The 25,802-nt window shown below is 38.6% G+C and overlaps 1 protein-coding gene across 1 annotated transcript; it reads right to left on the reverse strand.

The window, feature by feature from the left end:
• Nucleotides 1-69: 69 nt before the first annotated feature.
• Nucleotides 70-10,687, reverse strand: LOC308405219 (CTP synthase 1-like). Its single transcript, XM_080895694.1, has 18 exons — nucleotides 10,528-10,687; nucleotides 8,618-8,797; nucleotides 7,387-7,557; nucleotides 7,136-7,236; nucleotides 6,079-6,195; nucleotides 5,752-5,835; nucleotides 5,164-5,244; nucleotides 4,325-4,476; nucleotides 3,576-3,708; nucleotides 3,318-3,406; nucleotides 2,643-2,737; nucleotides 2,094-2,156; nucleotides 1,912-1,955; nucleotides 1,730-1,826; nucleotides 1,594-1,649; nucleotides 1,262-1,358; nucleotides 923-1,067; nucleotides 70-472 (listed from the first exon to the last, which is right to left on the reverse strand). Exons 2-18 carry the CDS (start codon nucleotides 8,781-8,783, stop codon nucleotides 397-399), a joined length of 1,767 nt encoding a protein of 588 aa, XP_080751820.1. The 5' UTR covers nucleotides 8,784-8,797; nucleotides 10,528-10,687; the 3' UTR covers nucleotides 70-396.
• Nucleotides 10,688-25,802: the final 15,115 nt, after the last annotated feature.

Genomic DNA, 25,802 nt, shown 5'->3' on the forward strand with positions numbered 1-25,802 from the left:
CCAAAATACACATCTTCTCATTATTTTACCAGAACATCATTATGATAACGGCAGTACACTTTATACCGATGGGCTGATGTCTTCCCTTTAATCATGTACCTTAGTGTATTCTTTTTTAACAAGTTCCATTACAGCAACAATTTTTTAAGTTCCCTCATAAAACCTTTATTAATACTTGATTTTTGCAGCAACTTTAAAACACTAAAATAAACAGAATTCACTACCTTTAATATTTTGCTGTAGGCAAAATATTTGAAGAACATAAATTATAAATTGTTATGACAATAAAGTATTAACAATTCAAAAATACAGAGTAATACAAAGATTGTTTGTGCAGAGTCAGTCAGGGTATTTCCTGGGTGATCTCCATGAGCGGCACATACACAAAAATTACTTCTACAAAGGCAGAAACTTCAGCTCACGCATGTCCATGTCGGGAGAGCTGCTACCACTGTGATCACTGTAGGTGTCCCTGAAATGAAAGGTAAATTCATAAGATTATTACATCAGCAAGACATTATAGGGGCAATTTTTTCTGTAACTGCGGGAATTGTTGTGACATAGCATCAGTTTTAAATGCAGATATAATATGTGTGGGCAAAATGCTTAATGACTGATGTTAAATATTGATCAAGTTGTAGGTTCTTTGTAAGAGGTTTTTTCACATGTTTACCACTCAGATTACTTATTAAAAGTGTCATCAAAGCATAAATGTCAGCTAAATATGATAAAAAATGAGAGAAAGGTGAAATAACATTCAACTGTTTGGAGGTTGGAGAAACACCGTGATGGAATAAGCGAACTGGGAAGTTATAGCTGCAGTTACAGCTAAACTTCAAAACTGTTGGACTTTTCACCATTGCAGTTTCATTTCCTTTAAATAACTTTTGGATTGGCAAGTGATTGATGTGCTGGTGTTTACCGTGGAGAAAGGCGACAGCCCTTGGCCAGGTAGCTCTGGAGTTTTCCTGCAGAGGCCAGCAGGAGACCAAAGTATGGAGGAGAAGGTTTGATAGGTCTGGAGGTGAACTCTGGATGATACTGCACTCCAACAAAGTAACAGTGGTCTGAAACCAAAAAATTGCATATTACTGCACGTTTCTGCTCCCTCAGGCTTCATTTAAACAACAAAGATTAAATGTTTGATATCATAACGAAGGACAGTTTGGGGTTAAACATGATTTCTCTACATCGTGTTCAAGAATTGTATGTATTAGAAGAAGCCGGTGGGTGCTGGATTTCAAACACACTTTCCCCATACCCTCTAATTCAATGACTTCCATCCGCTCTCCTTCCACATCCTGACCAACAAACTGAAGTCCTTTTTGGTCAAAGTGATGCTTCAGCTCTGGATTCACCTGAAATAAGATAAGATTCTGTGATCCAAGGTTTTATTTTTTGTTTTGTTCTTGCAGTACTTCTAGAAGAAAAGCCATGGGCCCAACAAAACAAAATAATGTTCAAATCAAATCTCAAAGTTAGATAAGATACTGCACACAATACTTTTGCTTAATAAATTTTGTAATTACAAAATAATTTCCACACTTTTCGCTGTATAATAAAAAAAATTTTAACCCTTGTTTGGATCACTACCTCAAATCTGTGTCTGTGCCGTTCGTCAACATATTCCACATCTCCATATAGCTTTCCTGGAAGAATAAAAAATATTTTATCAACAGTAATTAGGTAGAAGAAGTCCAGGTATCATTTGATCCAGGGAGATACATACTCAGCACACTGGTGCTGGATGAGAAAATGGTCCGCCTCTTTCCCAACCTCATAGTCCCACCCATCTGGCCTGGGTTGTGTTCTGGCATGTCAATTACCTGTAGGGATCAAATCAAGATTATATAACTAATAATGGATGGTAAACATGCATGGTAAAAAAACAAAACAAAGAAGATAACATACCACAGGGTGTTTGGATTCTGGATTAAATTCTGTGGAGTTGGCATCTGAAAAACACAAGATGAACTGATCTGAGCACAAATCAGCTTTCCAATAGGTGGAAGCCTTAATCATCATTAAATTAGAAACCACTGGAAGCAAATGTTTCTTAGCTGTGTCCTCAGCAGAACTAAACAATCACGTACCTTCCCATCCAAGAACACTGCGGGCAAATTCACACACTGCCAGCTGCATGCCCAAACAAACGCCTGCAAAGAACAAGGCCAGTGGAATTCTAAATATTAAACAACATCTTTTTACATAATATATAAATCACTGACTACATGTAATGAATTTGGATATTAAATGCTACCTCATATGATTAATTGTCAGTAAAGAAAGGTGTGCAGTAAATACAGATTACCCTTTCAATATGCACCAGAGAGAATTTCAGCAGCCAAAACAAATACAAGACCTTGAAACAAAACCCCAGTAGGGGGTTTGTCTTTTCATTGGTGTAAGCGGTATTTGAAAAATTCATATCATACATAAAATATATGAACAGCATCCCAGCACATCCTCTACACCACCCAGCACTAAGGTGTGTAGGACAGAGTCTCTGCTTAGACTGAGTCTATATCTATAATCAACTCAATGTGTTTCCCCCTATTTGTCTTTCAATAACTGCTCAAACTACGTCCAACTGCAATATAATATGATACACAACATACAGCATAGCCTGACATCTCCCTTACCCAGGAATGGCTTATTCTGTTTCCGTGCCCAAGAAATAGCCTCCATCTTGCCTTCTGTCCCTCTTGCACCAAAACCTCCTGGCACCAAGACACCACTGTGGAAAAGAAAGAAAAGACCATCAATGCTCAATTCACTGAGATTTCACAGACACATGTAGAACCACTTAAATCTATTTAAACCTTGTGTCACTCTCTCTGGAAAACTTAAAAAAGCAAAATGCCAGGCTGGTATTGTACAGCCAATGTAAGATAATTCAGTATCGTATGGTTAGTGAACTAAGTAACATAATTAGAAAAGCTTTCGTTTGTGATAGTATCTGATTAAGACACACTAGTGACATTTTTCTTCAAAAAGATGAAGAAGAAAGAAGAAAAAAAACAACAACACTATCCTAAATTGTGTTTCCTTTATCAAAACAACCCCCTGCGGTAATACAATAATCTTTTTTGCTGTCCCCAACTTGTAGCATAACCTGTTACTGCTTCTTTTGAAACAGCCACAGACAAGCAGGACTTTTCTTTTAACCCATTTGCAATATTGCTACTACCATAGCTGCACGAACTATAATACTCTATATATATATAATAGAGTGTACATTTTAATATCAACAGCTGCTGATTATCCAAGATTATCCACACTTATTAGCGTGTTTTCGCCTTGTTTTGTCTACTCACTGAGCACTGCAGAGTTTCTGCCAGGCCTCGTGATATTTCACTGGATCATCTTGCAGGGTTGTAGTCTCCAAATCTGCAGAGTCTATGTACTGCAATAACAACAAACAGTGTAATCTGGATAGAGATCAGTCAACAACAGGCTGTACAAATACAGGAATATGTGAGGTTTTATTTAAGTATAGCAAGTTTATCTAAAAACAGTCCAAACTGAAAACAGCGATGCAAAATTCAGAAATTAGAAGAGAGTTGTCTCCTTACCTTGACCTCTAGTTTGTGATTAATGGCAAGGGCTGAGTGCTCTAGGGCCTTAATAACAGATGTGTAGGAGTCAGCTAACTTTGTATATTTTCCCACCAGGGCTATGGAAACATGCTCCAAGAGACGGTCGGATCTGAAAAGAGAGGGAGATGATTTATAGTACAGAATCTGGTGCATTCTTTGAATGATTACTTCCTCAGCTACCCGTTTTACCCGATCCCCTCAACGCTCAGTATGTTGTACTCACTAGGGAAAGAATAAATAAATAAATCTGCTTCTGGTGTCAGCATTCTTTAGGGAAAGTTTTGTGACCAAAATCATAACAAGCAACATTATTGCTGACATATTAGGAGGTTCTGAAACTTAGATTGAATCTGTCACGCCTACTTGTCTAGTAATGTTATGTTCAAGAAGTGAATATAATATTTTTTTTCATTAGCAGTGTAATGGTGACTAAAAGATCATGCCTGGATGATCTACAAGTCTGACACCAAGTTTTAAATTTAATAAACACACAGAGTCCTTTTTTTGTGTTGTATTTGAGGTTATGTCATGAGCAAGGAGCAAAAACAAACAAACAAGCAAACAAACAAACAAAAACAGCATCGTGGATATTCAAGGCTTCGAAATACACAGTCCAAAACACATAGCAGCCAAGTCCACCTTTTTGTACCTTAAATGAATGTATCTAGTTTTCTCTGTTCAAGACAAAATTCAAAATAGTTAAAGGCTGAGATACTCTTTCCTACCGGTCAGCCATCTCCTTCCACTTTGTTAACATCTTTCTGGGTCTCATCTCAATGGGCAAGTTCAACCGCTCGCACAAGTACCTCACAACACCCTGATCCTCCAGCAGCAGAGGAACTCTATAAATTGAGGAGACATCGTGGACACAGATCACCTGAAAGGAATTAGAAGACGTGTTATTTGTTGTCATCTGCTACCTTTTTTTTTTAAAAACCATTTTAATACACTGACCTGTCACTTTATTAGGTATGCCTTAGCTATCAAAAGGACCACAGTGTCTCTTGGTATAAAATGTTACAAATCCCCCACATCTTTGCAACATCACCGCTGGTCTGAATTGTTGATACAAAGTAGGATGGATCCACGCTTTCAATTTCTCTACACCACATTCTGACCCCTTCTGAATACCCTGGTTGTAACGAGTGGTTATTTGAGGTACAGCTGCCTTCCTATCAGCTCAAAGCAGTCTGTCTATTCTTCTCCGAACTCTGGAATTAACCTGGAGATGAAAAATCCCAGTAGATCAGCTTTCAAAGTCACATCAACTTTCTTTCCCATTCTGATGCTTGGCTCAAACAAGCACCTGAGCAGGTGTACCTAACAAAGTGGCTGATGAGAGGATATGCTTTCCACATCTGAGGTCAGCATCTATCTAAATCTAATGATATCATAGCAACAAAAAGTAATTACTTAATAATAATAAATTATTATATAATGTTATATCTATTTATAAAATATGACAACATTATCTGAAAGAGTAGATGTGAGTAGTGATGAGAACTGCACTAGCTCATAACTAACATAAGTAGCCTACCCTACCTACAGTTTTACAGGAAATCACCTGTGTGGGCTCCACATGACAAAACATGGAGATCTTTTCCTTGACAGATGTTTCTAGAGGAGTTGTGCAGCGACAAACAATCTGCCAAAAGAAGGACATATATATCAGGATAATGTATACAAACAAAATAATGCCAGAGCGCACACTTGAGTGTTTACGATTTAATACACTCCAAATTTTATTTGATTGTGTACATAATGAAATTAACATGTGATTCAAAAGGATGGCTTTATCAGAAGAATGAGGACAAGATCTGAGAGGTACACTCTTAAGCGAGTTTAAACCAGCTTCTTTGTGCTAACTGACTTGAGAAAACCTAAAACCGGGCATTTCACATCTCATATGACTCTTCATCCTCACAAAATGATCCCTGTGAGTTCCCCCCAATCCAGTGACAGACATTATCAGATGATACTGATATAATAGTGGTAAAAAAAAAATCTGCCAAATCAATCCTACAGAAAACAGTTCATCTATTGATTTAGCACGCAGTTGTAAAATTAATTCAAGTTAGCCATTTTAATGCTTAGTGCATTTGATATCCATTTGACTTGCAGATATAAGAATCAGTTTAATCTGACTACCCACCAAATCTGCAGACAATCCCAGCCCTCTGAGTTCTCGGACGCTGTTCTGGGTTGGTTTGGTTTTCTGCTCCCCTGTGGTATTGGGCTTTAGAGAAAAGATACAGCCACACAAAACAAAGCATAAATGGCCGTGCAATATAAGTCCAAAGTGATTATCCCCCCCCTGTTCAATACCACGTTCCTTCAATTACCAAAAGAATGAATTTAAGACTAATGAAACAAAAATATTTCAAATTACTCATTAGATCTGGTGATCTTACAGGTAATCAATTTTTCTACAATATCTGCTAACACTACTTGGTTGTGCATGGTCACTAGCAAACCATACCTGTGGTATCAAGCTGACATGGATGTTGCAGAAGTTCTCCCTTTTCACCTTAAACTGGAACTGTCTGAAAGCTTCAATAAAAGGCATGCTCTCGATGTCCCCCACTGTGCCTCCTAGCTGTGGACACAAAACACCAGCTTAAAGCACAGAATTACATGCAAGAATACACAGGCTGAGCCTCAGCACTTTGGAAAGACTTGGGAAATACAGCACACTGTCAGCAGTACCAAGCCCATAATACTGTCAGCGCTGGTTTGAAGTATGCTGTATAGAAAGAACTGCTAGAGGCAGGATAATAATTTAACTTGGTTTATGAGAACTTGACTCTTTTAAGCTGCAAATATATTAAAGACGAAATAATTCTGCAGCACATACTGTAAAATAAACACTTGATTTATAACACAATGATTTAACACTGTTTTTTAAAAATACATAAAACATTTATTTCCCAAGGCTAGAAACAGCGCCAGTGTTTTTACAACCTTTCAACAGCAAATCATTTTTTAAATCCCTCTATTTACCAGTTTTTACTGTTTTTTTTTTTTTTTTTGGTGCATCACAGTGACACTCATTTGTTCGGGTTCAGCTATTTCTCAGACCTGCTGCTGAATGGTGCCAATATTTGCTATCGCTTCAGGCAACAAGCTTTTTTTTTTTTTTTTTTTTCAATCCTTTTGGAAAATGTCATCTACTTCTCAAAATCACTAGAAAAACAGAATTGCACAAATGATTAAAGCGGTGGTACTCAGACTGTGAGGTGTGGAGCTACCGCAAGTGGGGCATGGACGACCAGTTGAAAAATGTTAAATGAAACTAAGTTGAATGAAAATTATCCATTTTTATGTGAAAAATACATTTGTTGTAGATATTATAATTACTTTATTTCAGAAAAATTCAACAAGTATTCCACTTCTGAAGTGGAGCATTATTTTTTTAAAAGTCTGAGAACTACTAGACTAAAGAATGACCCATGGTAATGTAAATAAGATACTTCCCACTGCAGCATATTTATTTACACTACAGGTCACCTTGGCCAACAACATAAATCCCAGCTTACCTCTATGACACAAACTTGAGGCTCCACACCGTCCTCATCCACTGAAATGGTTGCCTGCTTCATTACCCATTCCTGAATAGCATCTGTGATGTGTGGCACCACTGACAAAGAAAAGAAACATTTTAGCTATAGTTATCTGTGCATTTGCATTGTATAACTCAACCCTGAGAAATGCATGCACACATGTCAAATCCGCTTTCCTAAGGCCCGTTTTGGCAATAAAAGCAGTTATGTAAACAGTAATATCCAACCTTGTACAGTCTTGCCCAGGTAGTCTCCTTTTCTCTCCTTGTTGATTACTGATTGATAGATCTTTCCAGTTGTGATGTTGTTATCTCTGATAAGGCGGATGTCCAGGAAACGCTCATAGTTACCCAAATCTAGATCCACTTCCCCACCATCATCGAGAACAAACACTTCACCTGGAAAAGACAAACAGTACATCAGTGTTTTCACACAGTTTGTTTCATAGTAGCTTTTCACCTGGTAAAAATCCTTCCTGAGCCCCACTTGAGCCCCGCTTACTAACATAACAAATAAATATATACTTGACCCTTTATTACGTACACCTTGCTCATACTGTGTCGGAACCCCCTTTGCCTTCAGGACTGCCGTAATTCTTAGTGGCACAGATTCATCAATGTGTTGGAAACAGTCCAGAGGTTTTGGTCCATGCTGACATAAAAGTATGACTTACTTTGGTGCAGATTTGTTGACTGCACGTCCAAGATGCAACTTCCCTATTCCACCAAATCCCAAAGGTTCTCTATTGGAATGAGATCTGTGATTTTGGCACAGTGAACTAATGTTGTGTTCCATTTGCCTCCAAAGTCAGAGCTATGAATGATGCCATTCCTAAATTTAGTTTGTTCAACAAAAACTTGGAAAAGCAAGCAATGCCATTAATGCATCACTAGCAGTACAACCCAATGCTTGCTTTTGCTTAAAAATGCTGCTGCAAGACATTCACAACTGTCGGTGGTCTGTATATGAGGTGTTTGTGGTTACAAACACACGAATATGCAGGATATCTTCTCTTTTTTGGGACCACTGTATAAAAAAATCTCAAGAGATCAACAGTTTTTGAAATCCCAACCCAGATGGCAAAAACAACCATGTCATGTACAAAGTCACTTAATCTACCTTTCCTTCACATTCAGCTGCTTAGTTTGAACTTCTTCAGCTCATCTTGACCCTATCTAAATGCCTAAATGCACTCAGTTGCTGCCATGTGATTGGTTGATTTTACACTTCCATTGGCAATCAGTTAAACAGGTGCACCTCAAAAAATGGTCAGGGACTGTACACTGTATGGAAACAACCTGTGCCCACACCACTCTACCTTAAAGGCTCTAACACTCCCACAGCGCTTCTTGTCAAATGTTAACCACAGAACTCCATCAAACAATTGAATCAAACTGCTGATGGCAATTGACTGAGGACAAGGACATTGTTAGAAGCAGTAAATTATAAATTACTTACCGTGCTCATAGGGTGAAAAGGTTCCAGCATCAATATTGATATATGGGTCGATTTTGATGGCTGTGACATGAAGACCGCAGGACTTAAGGATTGTCCCCACACTGCTGGCAATGATGCCCTTACCAATACCAGATATAACGCCACCAGTAACCAGGATGTACTTCATAGTGGCATCTAAGACTAAACACAGAAAACAGGAATCCAGTAAATGACTTACAAATGTACTTTACATTTCTAGGACAAGTTCTTAGCAATACTGGCATTTACAAGCTTTATTTACTCAAGTAGACAAATAGTATTAAAAGTCCCAAGGGTCCTTCTGCAAGTGGAAAAAAAGACATTTTATTTTATAATTTTCTATAGTGTTTTTGGGGAAAATAAATAAACACATGTCCCGCTATCCAGCGAGATATTTTAGTTGCTGTATGCTATGCTTGACACGACCCTGTCACCAATACTCCAGAACTTAAATAAGTAGAATTGAATAATGTTGTTTAATACATTTTTGGCCTTCTTTTAAGGTAAGGATAATCAAACTCATACTGAGCATTTAATTTCAGATAAGACTTAATTTACATGGCTGAATCAATACATTATTTTTATTTGTAGATGACGACATAAACATAACAGGGTATCAAACCAGTGCTAGTATTTGTGTTTCCTCAGAAAAAGACCCAAGCTGTGGAATGTATTGGACTATAAAAGTCGAAAATGTAGTTATAAAAATAAAGGAAGTAAACAGAATTGAAAGGAATTTCTTTCTTGGTAATATGTAACAGGCTTCCATCTGTCAGAATGACCGACTTGATCACCCAGTCAAGTCAAACAAGATCGGAAGAAAACAAAGTATCTCAAACAGGTTTCAAGGGCTGCACATAAGTTGTGGGACTTACCACCCTTACTGTCCTTTAAATATATTGACGTTAAGTAAATGGGTTTAACAGTTAAAAGACATTTCTGTAGCAACAAAAAACAACAACTTATTTTAATTGTTATATTTGTTAAATAATATGTTATATTTATTAATTTAGTTATCTAGAAGTTAGGACAAGAGAAAGATCATTTTGTTTGTGCGTATGTGTGTGTGTTCGTTGGGGGCGGGGTCAGATTCAAGGAAAACCCTGCACAGAATGACTCCTAAACTGTCTATTTTAACAAGGTACTTGCCCTGCACCAACATTTAAATGGAGAATTTCGCTATGTGCTCAGTAAATTTATAGCTATAACACTTAACAGCACAGCCTGTCTGTTTCATGGTTTGATTAAACTGACAGCATGATGGTGTTTTTCCTTATAGAGGTGTGGCTAACCCTTTGTTTACATCCATTTGTTTACATTGTTCGGACCTATGCATTACAGTGAGACTGTACGAACACAAGTGGGTAAATCCAAATTGTAAAACCTAAGAATGTGTTAACATGTGATCGAATTACACCGGTGTGAAACACGCAGTGAATCATTAACTTTTGTTATTGTTTTTATTGACAATGTATGAAGTTAAATTGGCGGGAAAAAAGAGCGCAAGAGTAACTTCTCCAGAGGGGCTCCTGAGAGCTTTCGCGGGTTACTGAGTTTAGCCGCAGGTAATTTGTCGTTAAAGGATTGCTACATACATATTTCACAGAGGAAAACTGGTCGGTTGATTAGTTTTCACCTGTCGTAACCCAGCTAACATTATCCATACTGTCTTGTGTGAAGTCCTGGCTTACGGATTTTACTTACAGAGACAAAAAAAATGATTCATTCATTAGCATCCAACAAGAAAAATGTCATATTTATCGTGTTATTATATCAGTTAACTGGTTATAACCAATTTTGGGACACCAATAACCAAGTTAGCGGCATTTTCTTCACCTATTAAACGACTTTCCGAGATACAGCGTCAATAAAAAAAATCCATACAAACTCACCAAACGGCTATAGCAAAGTGTCCAGAAATACCTTGATGTAGTGTTTATCTAACGAATTTCTTTCTGTTCGTAAAGAAAGCCCACGTTGTTGCAGTACAGCAAACACGTGTATGACAGGCTGCGCTGACTGGTTGAGCCACTTCTCCAACAGACAGTTTGCGTCCTTCCGTTTCGTAATGTAAGTAAATTTTCCTTTCTTTTGTTTGCTCAGGCAAACCTTGGGCGCCGCTCACACAGGATTAACCAATGGGAGAGCTGAACTGCGGAGAAACTCTGCCTTACAGATTAAGCTACGGTCGAATTTTTATGCCCGAGTCTACACACTGGGGCGAATGTAAAGCATTTCAAGGTCAGTGCAGCTTTTTTGAAACTAGAAATTAAAAATCATCAGGAAAATGATTTTGGATTATTAAAGCCTTCTTAATCTTTTTTTTCTTTGTATAAATTGACAGATTTTCTCCACTACTGTGATGAGATATTATCATGCTTAGTAGTGATTACTAATTAAAATAAAGCAAAAAAAATATAGCTATTATTCTAATTTGAAAGTCAAAATATGTGGAGAAGAACTTTATTCTAATTATCATATTTGTCCGACTCACCACTAGATGTCCTCAGTTTTCTATGTTGCATTATTCATCCCCTAAGCAGGCTAAAGCTTGACCTTTCACAAGTATAATAATACTATTAATAAATAATGATCTGGAAGGAAATAAGCCTTACATTTACTAACACAGAAATTCAATGTCCTCATGTATTATTGTTTGGCAAGTGTGGCACAATGAGACAAAGCACTAGTCCCACTTAAAACCCAGTTTACACCCTAACACAGCCTCGAAGATATTAAAGTTTTTTGTATTCACTGTTGTGCTGCTCCAGTTTTGCTGTGGGTAATGAGAGTGGTGATTCTAATTCATTTCTGTCCATGATCTAATTAAAGACCTCGTCCCTGCCACCTCATTTTCATAAGCTGTTCCCTTCAATTACATCTGACAAGTGAGCAGAGACACACATTAACCTCCTGCAGGAAGAACTACTGTGCTTTCCTCGTGTCTTTGAAACATTAAAATACAAGAGAGCCATTCAAAGCTAATTCCACCTCTCTCAATCTACCTATTTGCAAAACATATCTGAGGATAAGGCCGCACCCACCACCCCCACAGTCTGATGTAGACTTTCTTTGATGCAAATGACAAGAGAGTGCCATGCAATGTTGTATTTTGCAATGCTTAGTGGTCATGTGTATCACAACATCCAAAGTCACTCTCTATAAATGCAACACTATCAGTGTGTATACCTTTTTCAAACAGCGAGAGAAGCCAAAAGGAAGAAGCTTAAGTTAGAGCGAAACTTGTTGACCTAACTCCCAATAAAATAGACGTATTGAAACATATAGCACTGTTTTTGACACTCAAGGTTATTTGCGCACAGACAGATGAGATATGTTTATTTATGAGAACTGAACTTTAGGTGTAAAATAGGATAAGATTTTCATTGGGAGTGACCAGGATGGGAGAGGATTAGAAATAAGTATATCAGACGAACATGCTCAAACTAAGCAGCTTGGAGACAAACTTAGAGAGGCAAGACTGAGATGGTTTGGACGTGTGCAGAGGAGGGATGGTGGATATATTGGATAAAGGATGTTGAAAATGGAACTGGCAGGCAGGAAGAAAAAAGTAGGATCTCAAAGGAGGTTCATAGGTGTAGCGAAGGAGGACATGCAGAGGGTCGGTGTGACAGAGGAGGAGGCTATAGGGATAGGGTGAGTTGGAGACAGATTATCTGCTGTGGCAACCCCTAAAGGTAGCAACCAAAAGAAGAAGAAGAAAAAGAAGAAGTGATGTAGTTTATTTTAAACTTCATCGGGACAGCTGTTGTCTCCTATTATGTGGTTATGTTGTCTTGTTAGAGCATGAGGTTAGTAGCTATGGTTTGAATTACGCTAACAACAAACACAACAAAGGCAACTTATTGCCAAAACATTTTGTTGGCTAAATATATTCAGGTCTTAAGGAATCATTATGAAGGAAATGTTAGACTTCCTTAGGATCATTTATGCTAACTGTTGGACTATGATCTTGTAATGAGAATTTTACAATTTTCTGATGTTTAAAAACCAGATGATTAACCAGGCAGCTGGGAAAATTCAGCAGTTAAATCCAGGATGAAAGTATGTGTTAATTTCTGCCTTAATTGTATAATTATCTGTAATTGATTACATTAGTTATAAAAAGCACAATTATCTGATTCCATGAAATCATAAATAAAAGACTGCTTGCTTTTTTTGCTGAAGATTATTTGTGTTTCAATTAAGTGACTCAAAAAAAATGACTAATATCATCATAATGAAAACAACCATTTCCCTGTTGTGCAAATAAAGTGAATTATCCACGAGAAAAGAATGATGAGAAATATTCCACCAAAGTCAAACATCAGTTTGTTTTGGCAGGTTTCCCCACCACTCCTCTCTGTAAGCTGCATAGCAGCAGGGTCAGATGTCACAAGCTGCTCTACTCTCCCAGACCTCCAGTGGGCAAGAGAGGGCCAACTCCCAGCTCAAGCAGACACAGAAACAGTAGCCCACACCCCTCATGCCAAACACACATTATTTATGAATAAGAGTGGTGCCTTTCCCTGTCCTCTTGTAGTTTTGGAATTTTAAAGACAAATCGATTTAGGATGGGAACACAGATGGCTCTTAAGGCACAATGCAGTTCAAAACCACTCAGAGGAAGAGTGAGCTCTTGGGCAATTAGTGTCATTATGGCTGCTCATGTGGTTGGTGGGCTGGATAAACAGTGGCTGTGGCTTCTAGGGGTTAGGCATGTGGGTAGCATGGATAATAATGATCGGTGCTGTACTGCAGCAGAGCAGCGCATGCACAAAAACACACATAAACACACACAAAACAGCTTTAAATAGATACTGGTCAGAAAGCAAAGGTAAAGAGGAAAAAAGAATGTAAAGGAACTAGAAAAATCAAACCACTTATGATCATAAAACCAAACCAAAACCAAATGTATTCTATTTAAAACAACAATATAAAAACTAAGAAAAGCAGGCACTGTGTGCAGTTCAGATCCTGTTTACTCTTTAAAGAATCACGGGGGACTCAAATCTAGTCCAGAATACAGTGAATGCAAAGCAATAAAAAGCAAAGTTTTGAATCATTAAAATGTATTTTTTATCACAGTTGTTGACTTCTAATTTCCTGTAAGTCAGCAATTCAGGTAACCACTGATAATGTTACAAATGTATTATTTATTTTTATATATACATATATCATATTTGTGTAATATTGTATTTTCGTGTGAACTGGTGTTGTTGTCAGTTTGAGATCTGAGAGGTTAGCACATATATGTACACACACACACACACACACACACACACACACACACACACACACACACACACACACACACACACACACACACACACACACACACACTCATCTACAGTTATAGTGACAACCACATGTGACAAAAAGGATGTGTGGTTGTAAACACACCGAAAGTGACCTGTAATTTCTCTGAGAAATGCAGCTCGTAGACCTTGAGGGGAAACTCACGCTGAGTTTGTTGTCATTATCTTAAACCTATTTAATACACATGTGTGCGGATGCATCTCTATGGGAGTGTAACACCTACCATTCTCTTTGCCAAAACCACAAGTTATTGAGAAAATAAATGTCAGTTAAAGGGCGTTGTCTGTGGCGTCTCTACTGGTCTCTCCTCCTGCTACTTGGAGCACATCTAATTTGATTATGAGCACCAGTGAGGAAAAGCATTGAGAGTGAGAGTTTATTGGATAACATGGGACCAACGATGACAATAGAGAGATGAGAGGGAGTGAAATGGAGAGAAAGAGAAATAGGAATTAAGTGATTTGTGAGAGAGAAAGGGAGAGAGACACTCCAACAGAGGGAACGAGAGACTCTTCCCATGGGGGGATGAGACTGGATCAGTGCCCGGTATGCCACTGCACTGTCGTCTGTGAGCTGCCTTTGTACATGTATGGAGACCAGCATATCTCATGATCCTCGGCTATTATCCCGACCCAACTCCTAGTATGGGGCCTAGTATTCTCTCCTGCCTATTGCTTCTCTTCCTGCTTACTTTCACCACCTGCCTCTCACCCTTTTTCCTTTTTTCTACTCTATCCTTCCTCTCTTCTCAATCCTTATGACCCCCTACTCCTCCTTATTACACTCTTCCTGTCCATCTCTTCACTCTCCTGGCCAATGCACAGCTAAAGCTGGGCCTCTGCCACCTGAAAACAGATGACAGTTTTGTGCTTTTTTCCCCCTGTTACTGCTACAGACCCCCCTCCAGGAGAGGTCCGTCTGCTTAAGACGAGAGGGGGAAATGAGGATTGATTAATTTAAAAAGCACACTCTCCTCTTTTTTCTTCTCTGAGCCCCCCTTTAGCAGAACATGCCTGCCCAACAGAGAGAGATTGAGAGCAAAATCATGGAGGCTCATTCATCAAGTTCTGTATCCCATTATAAATAATGTGTGTAAAGTGCAAACAAGCCTGGGAACTAAGGATTGTGGCCTTTGACCAGCACTGCTATTATGTATGTGCAGTTAAGACTTTTTCAGCGAGGGAACGGTGACAAGATCAATGTGTCAAAGCCAACATGATCCACGGGAGATTCTTGTCTTTAATTTTTCTGTCTTAATTTGAAATGATGTTCAGTATTTCGTATTTTAAGAAAGGGCAAATGTGTATACATCATTAACAATACACCATATAAATGACCAAACAATCATGAATTGTCATTATGTAACATATGTCATTATGTAACATATGTCATTATGTAACAACAATTCAGTTGTGTAACGTTTTTCTCAAAATACAAAATAATTGATTTTACTTTAATCTCTAACTGTCAAATGGAATTTTGCTTCCTAAAATAATCAATGTGGCAGTCAAATCACCAGTAACATTAAAAAAGTCAGTCTGATAACAGATCATACTCTAGAAGGAGATACGCCCTGATGCCTTGTGACCCTGCACATTAGCACTCCTAGACCACATGTCATGTCAAGTCAGATGCTAGACTGAGCCGAACAAGCAGTCCTTTTATCACTAACTCAGTTATTCAGTTATTTCAACCTCTTCACGCACTGAAGACTGCTCGACTTGCTTACACCACTTAGCTGTGAATATCCGTCACAGTAAAGAGAGGTGCAACTCGCTGCTGATACTTCTGATGCTATCAAGTTCAAAGTTTGACACCATTTACCATTTAAACATGACTTACCTGAGATATGTCCTTGCTAATTCCTATATTAATGAAACATCTTAATATTGTTGTTTTCAGAGGAAGGCATTTTCTAACTGACCAAAGCAAATTTTAAAGTTCTTTGTGTGACCAGTTTATGTCTTTCTGAAGCTACTCATTAGTGCAGCTTTCAGATTTGATGTACAAATATTTGTATGGTGTGTAACTCATAGGGTTAACACTTGAACACCTCTTTCAACATGTTTAGATTTTTTCAGAGTATTTCATAACCGTGCAACGCTCCCAATTCCACATACATTTTAGTTTGCCAACAATAACCCAGTATCAGTCAAATGTCTCTCTCTATTCCTGTCCCATACCTCATGTGGGCATGCCAGTGCCCACAAAGAAGCTACAGTGTTATACAATGAAGTGTTCTATTTCGGTGTCCTTATCAATAGAGGATCTGTCTCTGTCAGTATCTAAGCCCCCTGCTTAGTCTGTGAGAAGTCTTCGTGAAGGAGTGCAAGGACAATGAACGACTTGATAGGAGGACATATCACTTTGGATCACATGTTTAAAAGAATGAAGGAACATGACCCAACCAGAACCAAAGTGGCTGGGTCTATGTGAATTATGACCTGTTTGATAACAAGTTTGGATTCAGCGCTGATGTGCACAGAGCAAAGGTTCATCAATTCTCACCGAGAGACTGTTTTAGATTTAATACTGTAGAAAAGACATGAGCCACATCTTGTTTCTTTATATTTTGGTTCCAAGGAATGAGACTTTCTTCTAATTTTTATAATGGTTTACAACAGTAGTTCTCTGGGCTTTCTTTCAGGATTTCTCTCTGGACATTGGCTGTTTTTTCAAAACATTCCTTTTTCAGATGAATGCTTTGTTTGTTTGTTTGTTTGTTAAGCAAGTTAACACTCACCATTTAATTTTTCAAGTATAAAAAGGCACCAAAACAAGGAATGAACCGGGGATGTGTCTACAGATACCAGAAAAATTTGAAAAGAACCAATTTGAAAAATTGATAGTAAGATTTTGTTACTATCAGCCTATCGGAAAAAGACATTTTCAATTTCAAGAAACAACAAATGCCAAAGATGACACAGTTTGCAAACTGATTCCCATACCTATTAGCTGGACACATGGTATAGCTTACCATGGTTTTCAGTGTGACATTGGAAATATGGGGAAACAGGACAAGTGGAGGACAAAGGAAGGAATGATGGGTCCAAACAGTTATCCACAAGTAATGTTCTTAAGAAATTGGGAAAAAAATCAAGAAAGATCTGACACAAGACTAGAACATTATTACAAATATGAATTATTGGGTTCAATTTGTTAACAACATGTATGAAGGAAGTAAAAAGAGAGGTACAACAATGAATGTCTTCAACCATCTGTAAAACACGGTGGAGGCTGTGTCATGGTTTGGGGCGGCATTTCAGACAGCTGATTTGTGGATTTTGTTAAACTGAATCATGAACACAGAAAAAATACTATCAGATTTTGAGCCACAAAACAATGATATCTGGAAAGTGTTTTCAACACAAAACACTCTACCAATGCTGTAAAAACATGCCCGGTTGGAAAAGAAACATACAATGGAACACTATCAGTCATGTACTGGCCTCTCTGATGTCTGAACCTTTACATTATTGAAGCAGTGTGGGATCATCCTGACAGAGAAAAGAATAAAAGACAGCCAACATATAAAGCAGAGCTTTGAACGTCCTTCAAGAAGCCCAGAGATCCATTTCTGAAGTCTACCTAAAGAAATGACAATAAAGCTTGACTAAGAGATCTAACGCTGTGCTGAAGAGCAAAGGTGACCATACCAAATATTGACTTTCAAACTCAAAGGTATTTCTGTACTGTATTTCTATATATTTTCCATTTTCCTAGCAGCAAAAAAAAAAAAAAAAATTAGGAGAGATTCAAAACTTTTGCACAGTACTGTACATGAAGAAAAATCTGAAACAAAAACCCCCAGAACTTATATTACTGACTCTCAGATCCCTCTCTTAGCACATGTGATTCTTTAAAGAGCAAACAGGATCTGAACTGCACACAGTGCCTGCTTATCTTTTGGTCAGTGTTTATCAAAACTCCTCAGTACTCATGCTAAAGTAAGGGTTAAATCTGCAAAGAAGTAATCCACTTAACATTGTTGACTCTAGGGGGTTGTGGTAGCTCAGCAGGTGCTTGTGAGTTTAATTTTGACTCATGGCTTTTGCAGGATACCTCTATCCCTCCAGTTTCCCTCCCTTATCTTCATTGTAGACCACTGAGTGCAGCAGGGCTGCAATGAAGATAATCATTAAGGAAAAATTATTTCTCTCTCACCTCTCTCTCAATCTCCTTCCATCACTCATTGAGTTTGGAATGCACCAGTGCAATCACCCCCACTGAGAATAACACTCATGTTGGGTAATTTTGTCTTACATAAGCGAGAGTATTGCACACAACAAGACATGTAAAAACAACATCAGGCAAAGCTAGAGGGAGAGAATGCAATCCTCAGCTATTTGTAATGGAGAACAGGGGAGGGGCAGCGGGGTGGAAGATGGATGTGATTTCACATTAATTGTGTGGGTTCACACAAGTGCGAGCATGCGTGTTCAAATGTGTATGTGTGCATGGGGTAGGAGGTGTTAGAGGAATTTCTGAGAGCTATGCTGACTTTACAGGCACAGCAGGATCTGAATGTGTGTGTGTTCATGTAGTGAGCAAGGAGGCACGTGTGAGTAGGTGCCTATGATGTGTGTACTAGGGAACATGTGATTTTGTGTGTGTGTGTGTGTGTGTGTGTGTGTGTGTGTGTGTGTGTGTGTGTGTGTGTGTGTGTGTGTGTGTGTGTGTGTGTGTGTTTTGTGGGCTGCCACACATGGCTGGGGGAAGAGGGTGGAATCTTCTTAGTGTGATGTTGAATTTGAAGACTGTAGTGCAAGAAACAGGATAGCAAGAGTTCCAGAAGTCAGCTGTAGAGTAACAATGTTTTTGTTTCTATGAAAAAACAAATACAAGCCAAACAAGTGTAAGCACTACTGTAAAAATTTCTATTTAGTTCTATTGGTTTTTTTGTAGTTTTTCTCTTTATTCTCTTTATTTTCTTGTCATGCAGGCTTCACATAATATTAGCAAGGTCCCCTGGTTGGCACTATCAGCACCCTTGATCTAAACAAAACTCGTGCCAAATGGGGCATAAATTGTTTGAGGTTGAAATAAAGTTCATTTCTGAAGTTGAAGTAATTAAAATGTAACCAATTAATAGTGGGAGCCACAATCCAGTGTACTTCTCGTGCCCCTGCTGGGTGCTGGACACTAAGGTACTGTTTGATGAAGACAAAAAAAGAGTAGAGGGGGAAGGCATATTCACAGTCAGTGAGAGGGAAGGACAGCTAGAAGCCTGAAGGTGAGAGTAGAGACTTTGAATGTAGGGACTATGAATGGTAAAGGACCAGAGAGAAGGTTTAAGGATATAGTGAAGGAAGACATGCAGAGTTTGTGTGACAGCAGGGGTAGTGTGAGACTGAGGCAGACAATCTGCTATAGGGAGACGTAAATGGAGTAGCCAGAAGAAGAAGAGGTATTTATAAAAGGATCTTTTTTCATCTCTTCAAAAGTCACATGAAGTAACATTCAAGATATAATTTGAAGATCATACTGAAATTTTGTAATAGGAACAAAGAGTGTAGACGAACACTAACCAGTGGATCAATTTAGAATACCATGGATCGCTTTTATGCAGCTGAAAAGGTTTAGTTCATCCGTTGTGCAAGTTCACTGGCCTCTGGTAACTGAAGCTAATGTATGGAAGTGACATTTTACATGGCTAATCAAAAACCAGATAGTGTTTCATCATGAGGTCAGGTCAGCTAATCTTCAAGACTTGAAAGCATTAGCTGTTTCTTTCAGCCGAATAAAGAGTTTGAGTTCCATTGCCACATCGTGGTTAAAGAAAAGCTAAAAAGAGAATGGCACAGAAAAATATGAAAAAAGGTGAACTAATGACCGTTTCAAATTAAAATGAGTTATTTAAAAAGGTTGCAATAGGATATGTTTGATTAATGTTATTAGATATGGGCAAAGTCATGTTACAGGTGGGCTTATAAAAACAAATTATCTGAACTGTAGGCTGGACATGCCTGCCTGCTGAGACGCCAGATCTAATGGCAATGAGACAAGGAGCACAATGTGAGAATATAAAACTCTAATTTGAATTTTAATAGGACACTCTCACTTATCCACCCACATTAAATTAACATGATTCAGCTTGAAAACAGAGGTGATAGCCCTTTAAATGTCAGATGGGTAAGATGTGATTTTTAGAGTTAGGTTTGTAACTTTTTGGACAATGACACATTTTTATATTTCAGAGAGACAAGCAGAGTTTAGTGGATTGGACACAAAGTTGGTTGAGATGATTAAACAATGGAAGTGCCAGGCAGAAGGAAAAGAAAAAGATCACAGAGAAGTAGGGAAGGAGGACATGCAGAGGGTTGGTGTGACAGAAGGGGATCCTCGGGATAGGGTGAGATGTAGGCAAATGATCCGCTGTGGGGAATCCTTTAGTGAGCAGCCAAAAGAAGTCAGGAAGGAGTGCAGAAAGGTGAAGATGTCCATGTAGGTACAGTCAGAAAACACAAGTAGATCTAAGTCACTAGTGTTTACTGACGATATTATGACTGCAGATATGAGTAAGAGGAAGAACTCTGAAGTGTATGGGACTGAAAAGCAAATGTTGAAAAAAAGTTCAGAGAAGGTTAATAATGACCCAAAGAATACTGCTAAAGCAACCCACTACTTTCTTAAACCAAAGAAATAGGATATTCTTCAGTAGCCAAGTCTGCCACTTGATCTCAGCCCAGTAGAGCATGCTTTAGAGTTATTCTGGACAAAACTCACTTCAGAAACACTCACAAACAGGCAGCAGCTGAAGGTGGCTTCAGTAAAGGCCTGGTAGAGCATCTCAAGGAAAAACGGTATTTTCTAACATCTATGGATATTCACTGAAAACAATCTTCATATTTAAAATTAAGATAGTTTGTTCAATTATTTTGGGCTGTAGCTTGTTTATTTACTAGACTCAGATATTTCTGTGGTCAACTTAGGGTCATCAAGCAGGATCACAGAAAAACAAACATCTGTGTCCAGGATGACCTAGATTCTTCTTGACCCAGTAAACAAACTGTTGACACACTTTCACATTTGGATACCTCTGACTCTGGTCTGACAGATATTTTATTTTTCTGCCAACCAAAAAAATGGCTTTTATTGATTCTAAATAGCTCTGTTTAACCCAACTACAGTACACATTCAGTCATCCCTGCAAGTCAACCCAGTGAAATTAGCCTGTTTCTGCTAACGCTTGGTGCTCTTCTGCATCTAAGGCTGAGTTTACTTTTTCAACTTCTGATTCTCAAAAATACCCCTTTCAGCTTAACCTCCTTGATTTCAAAGAGCAGTTTCATTTGGGATCACATTTATCTATCTGGGAATTGAGTAATATTTCAAGCCAAGCATAACCTGTCAGCTCCCCCTTTAAATCTAACTGGCTGTCTCATGAGATGATTGCGACAAAGTTTCAGTCCTGCTCCCTGAGAAATTATGAAAGCCAATTACAATTGATCATGTCACTTTGCAGCTCCTCTCTCGTGCTCTCACTCTCCCGCTTTTTCTTTTTTATCCATCTATCACTCAACTGGCCTTTCTCACCCAGTGTTTCATTCTCTCTACAAACCAGAGATAGATCAAAATGTCCAGCCCAGCATGTATAATCCACAACACTGACCTGAATTCCCCTTTTTTTCCCTTTGCTTTCTCTGCTCCACTGTTCCCCTGTCACTGCCGCCCCACCCCTTAATCCCCCCACCCCCCAGCTCTCTCTCCCTCTCTTCTCGCTCTCTTCAGCTGTCCTTCTCCTCAAAGTGAACTCAGCACATAAGGTGGTTTTGTTACTTTTTCCCCGACTGCTTTGTATGTAATCACCATATTCACAGCTCGTCACCTGTTTATCAGGATCTCACTTTGTGAAAACACTTGTACGCAGGATGGGTGTTTCCAAGGTTACCGCAGAGGCACTAAATAACTGTGACAGCTGTAGCTGGGGACTCTAGTCAAGCGAAACGATATTGCCATAGATACATAGTACTAGTAAACAAAGACATTTAATCCCCATACTCTTAAAAACAAACAGAGTCATGATTTCAAACAGGCATAAACACTATGCTGATTTCATAAAACAGTAGAAGCTTATGTCATGTGTGAGCAGTGTAACAGGAGGTTGGATATTAGATAGCCAAAATAAACGGCACTGAGGCAGGGTTTTTGAAATGCCAGCCAGTAGTAGTCTATGCCATCTCTTTAGGAAGAGACCCAAAACATAGTCACAGCTAACAGTGGTACAAATCTGTGATTATTTTACATCCACTTTACTGAGAGGTTAGAGGCAGTGGAGAATGCCTGGATTGTAATCTCCACAGTAGTGTGTCTGTGGCCATCTGTGCCGCAGTGTTAGTGTGCGCGTCTAGAGGTCCGTGTGACGTCTGTTCTGTGCCCATGCGGTTGGTACTGCATTCATCTTTCAGTCACCCAAAAGCAGATGTCACTGGGACGATGGGGAGCGGCAGATTGCCGTGGCGACCGACCGATGGCAGGTTGAAGGTGTCTCCGCCCTGCGGTGCCCAGCAGATGGAAGCTGAGGTCATTATCTGCTGTTCTGTTCATCTCCTTACCCCCCATACTCCCGTGCCCCCCCCCCCTCTCTTACTGCGTCAGCGTACTGCAAAGATGCATCGGATCAGATACTGTTTGATAGGTATTAAATGTAAACATATTATCAAGTGCTTTACAGCTCTAAAACACATTCTGCAACTTAAGCTGTTTGGACTGCTGACAGTCTTCTCTAAGGACTGTGAAAAACATTTCTTTATACACACAGTCCTGACCTCACAACTGTGATGACGCTGAGGGAAAATATTAATTGCAGATCCACTGCAATAGGAATAAGTATTCTTTGCTCCAATTGCCAAGCTACCATATTTCTTCATTAACAGAAAACTAAAGAAAAAAACTATGCTACGTGGCCATTCAGAACAAATAATCCAAGTCAACAGCCACAGGCGGAAAGTAGGGCAGCCTGGAAAGAAGCACTGCCACAGCAGGCAGGAATTCCTAGTTTATTATGCTGCTAGATTCCTTCTATAATAAGCTGTGCAAGCATAGAGGACAAGGATAAATCCACGTTTACATGCATCGTGTCATGTCCTTTTTGTGTGTCGTGCATCAGGCAGCTGTCAATAACAGAAGGGTTTCCCTGACCACAGCAGCACAGAATGGCCCAAGCTAGGAGTGTCAGCAATTATGCCTCGAACTGCCCCAGGCTACAGTATATTGAGCAAATTTCACTTCCTGTATGTCTGCTGCTTTTGCCACTCAGCAGCTCTGTGCTGTTGGTTTTCTCTCTTTCTAATACGAGACAGACGTGCTCCAGATGTGTGATGTGCATTATTCAGGCCACGGTGTATTTTGTTTGTGTAAATGCAATATGTTTGAAGCTCTGGCGCATGTTCAAAAGTACCAAGTTGTTTTTATTTGCTCTTTCGGTTAAAGCAGTGTTGCAAATCTATTTAAACGCATGCACAGCTTCTTCTGCAAGTGAGTGAGTTGGAAGTGTTGGGCACTTTGCAGCCTGTGCACATGCACACATGTGGCACACAGACGTAATAACCACCTAACTGGGGCGTTGCTGTTCGGCTGTCAGCTTCATTTTATAGAGTTGCTGAAATGATTAAAGTTTAGGCTTCTGTTAGATGGTTTTCATGCACTTTTTTATTGTACAGTGTCATGAAAAAGTCCTTGCCGCTTTCCAGATTTCTTTTTGTTTTTTGTTTTTTCAGATTTCTCACGCTTCAGTGGTTCAGATCATCAAATATATCCTAATACTAGATAACCCAATTAACCGGATATAACACAACTAAATACAAAATTTGTTTTCAAATGATGATTCCGTTTATTGAGGGAGAAAAAGTAATTGCCCCTCATACTTACTCATGAGTTAACAGAGATTAACAACATTTCATTAGCCACACCTAGGCAACATTAATGCCAGAGCTGTTGAATCACTTAAATAGAACCTGTCTGACAAAGTGAAGTAGGCTAAAAGATCTCAAAAAGCAACACATAATGCCACAATGTAAAGAAACTCAAAAACACATTCATCAAAATCACTGACATCAATCAGTCTGGAAAGGGGTACAAGCCATTTCTAAGGCTTTGGGCAATACATGAGCCACAATGAGAGCGAATATTCACAAATGGAGAACACTTAGGACAGTGTTGAACCTTCCTAGGAGTGGACCGCCTACTCAAATTACTTCAGCAGTGCACTGACGACTCAAGCCTCAGTTAAGGTCAGAGTTTATAATTCAACAATAAGAAAGAACTACCAAAACAAAATACCAACAAGAAGAGAATTTCAAGGTGAAAACCACTGCTGACCAAAATGTGTGATGGTCAGGATCTGGACGACTTGCCATAATTGACAGGAACATGAATTCTGCTCCTTACCTGTTGGTCTGACCATCAGTTTGTGCCCTGAAGCAAACTGGGTTATGCAGGAATGATCTGAACCACACCAGCAAGTCCACCTGTGAATGGCTCAAAAAGCGAACAAATAAGAAAAAAAAAGAATGTTGTGGAGTAGCCTAGTCAAAGTCAGGACAAATCGCAGTGAGATTCGCTTGCATGATTTTAAATAAGCTGTCCGTGCTGGAATACTCTACCGTGTGGCTAAATTAAAACAATTTTGCAAAGAAGAGTGGTCCAAATCTCCTCCACAGCGTTGTGAAAGACTCACTGCCAGTTATCGCAAATGGTTGATTGCAGTTCTTGCTGCCAAGGGTGACACAACCAGTTATTAGATTTAAGCAGAAATTGTTTTTTCACATAAGGAAAGATTTGGTTTGGGGTTGCTTTTTTCTCTTAATAAGTGAAATCAGCATTTAAAAACTATATTTTGTATTTTCTCAGGTTATCTTTGTCTAATGTTAAAATTTATTTAGAGGATCTGAAACATTTAACTCTGACAAATATCCAAAAAGTATATTTTCTCTTTATTTTTTATTTAAATTCATTGTTTACAAACTAATTAAATATATGGTGATTTGTTAATTTTAGCTTTTTGGAAGCTTACTAATATCCATCCATCCATCCATCTTCATCCGCTTTATCCGGGGCCAGGTCGCGGGGGCAGCAGCCTAAGCAAAGAGGCCCAGACCTCCCTCTCCCCAGCCACCTCCTCCAGCTTATCCTTACTAATATTTTTTACTTCTTTGGTTTACATTTGTTGTAATTTTGATGTTAAGAAGGACATTTATTGATTTTTATATCCACCCATTTTTAGCCTCTCAGTTTACAAAATACGACAATACCAAACAATTTCAGTCCTATGGTCATAAAAATATTACTTGGTCCTCTTGCATATGAAGCAATAATAATAATAATAATAATAATAATAATAATAATAATAATAGTAATTAAAATGCAAGTAAAATATATAAAATCAAAGTTTTTTTATTCAAATAATTCAAAATATGCTTGGTATAAACTGAATGCATACAAATCAAGTACATTTTATTTGACTAGACTCCATTAAAATGAACGTTTCACCTTGCACTTATCTAACGAAATCTGGTGGAAACTGTAATTGCTTAAAGTCAGCACTTTGAGAATAAATATTTTTTGATTGTACACTTTGTTTCTCAGAAAAAGCTGAAGCGTTTGGATCTTGTGTAATATTTAGCGTGATTGCTGCAGGGCATTTCTTCACCTTTCTTCTAGGAAATTGATGGGTGGAGCTAAACTGGTTAGGGATGGACCACACCTGAGCAGGTTAAGCACAAAAGACTATAAAGTGGATAGATCCAATGACATGCAATAAAATGCTGCCAACAGTGAACTGTCCACATATGTGTTACATACAAACTCCAGAACCTCAGCTTAAATCAAGTTCTCTATTGTTGTTGTG

The sequence above is a fragment of the Rhamphochromis sp. 'chilingali' genome (genome assembly GCF_963969265.1).
Source record: "Rhamphochromis sp. 'chilingali' genome assembly, chromosome: 11".
In the NCBI taxonomy this organism is placed as follows: Eukaryota; Metazoa; Chordata; class Actinopteri; order Cichliformes; family Cichlidae; genus Rhamphochromis; species Rhamphochromis sp. 'chilingali'.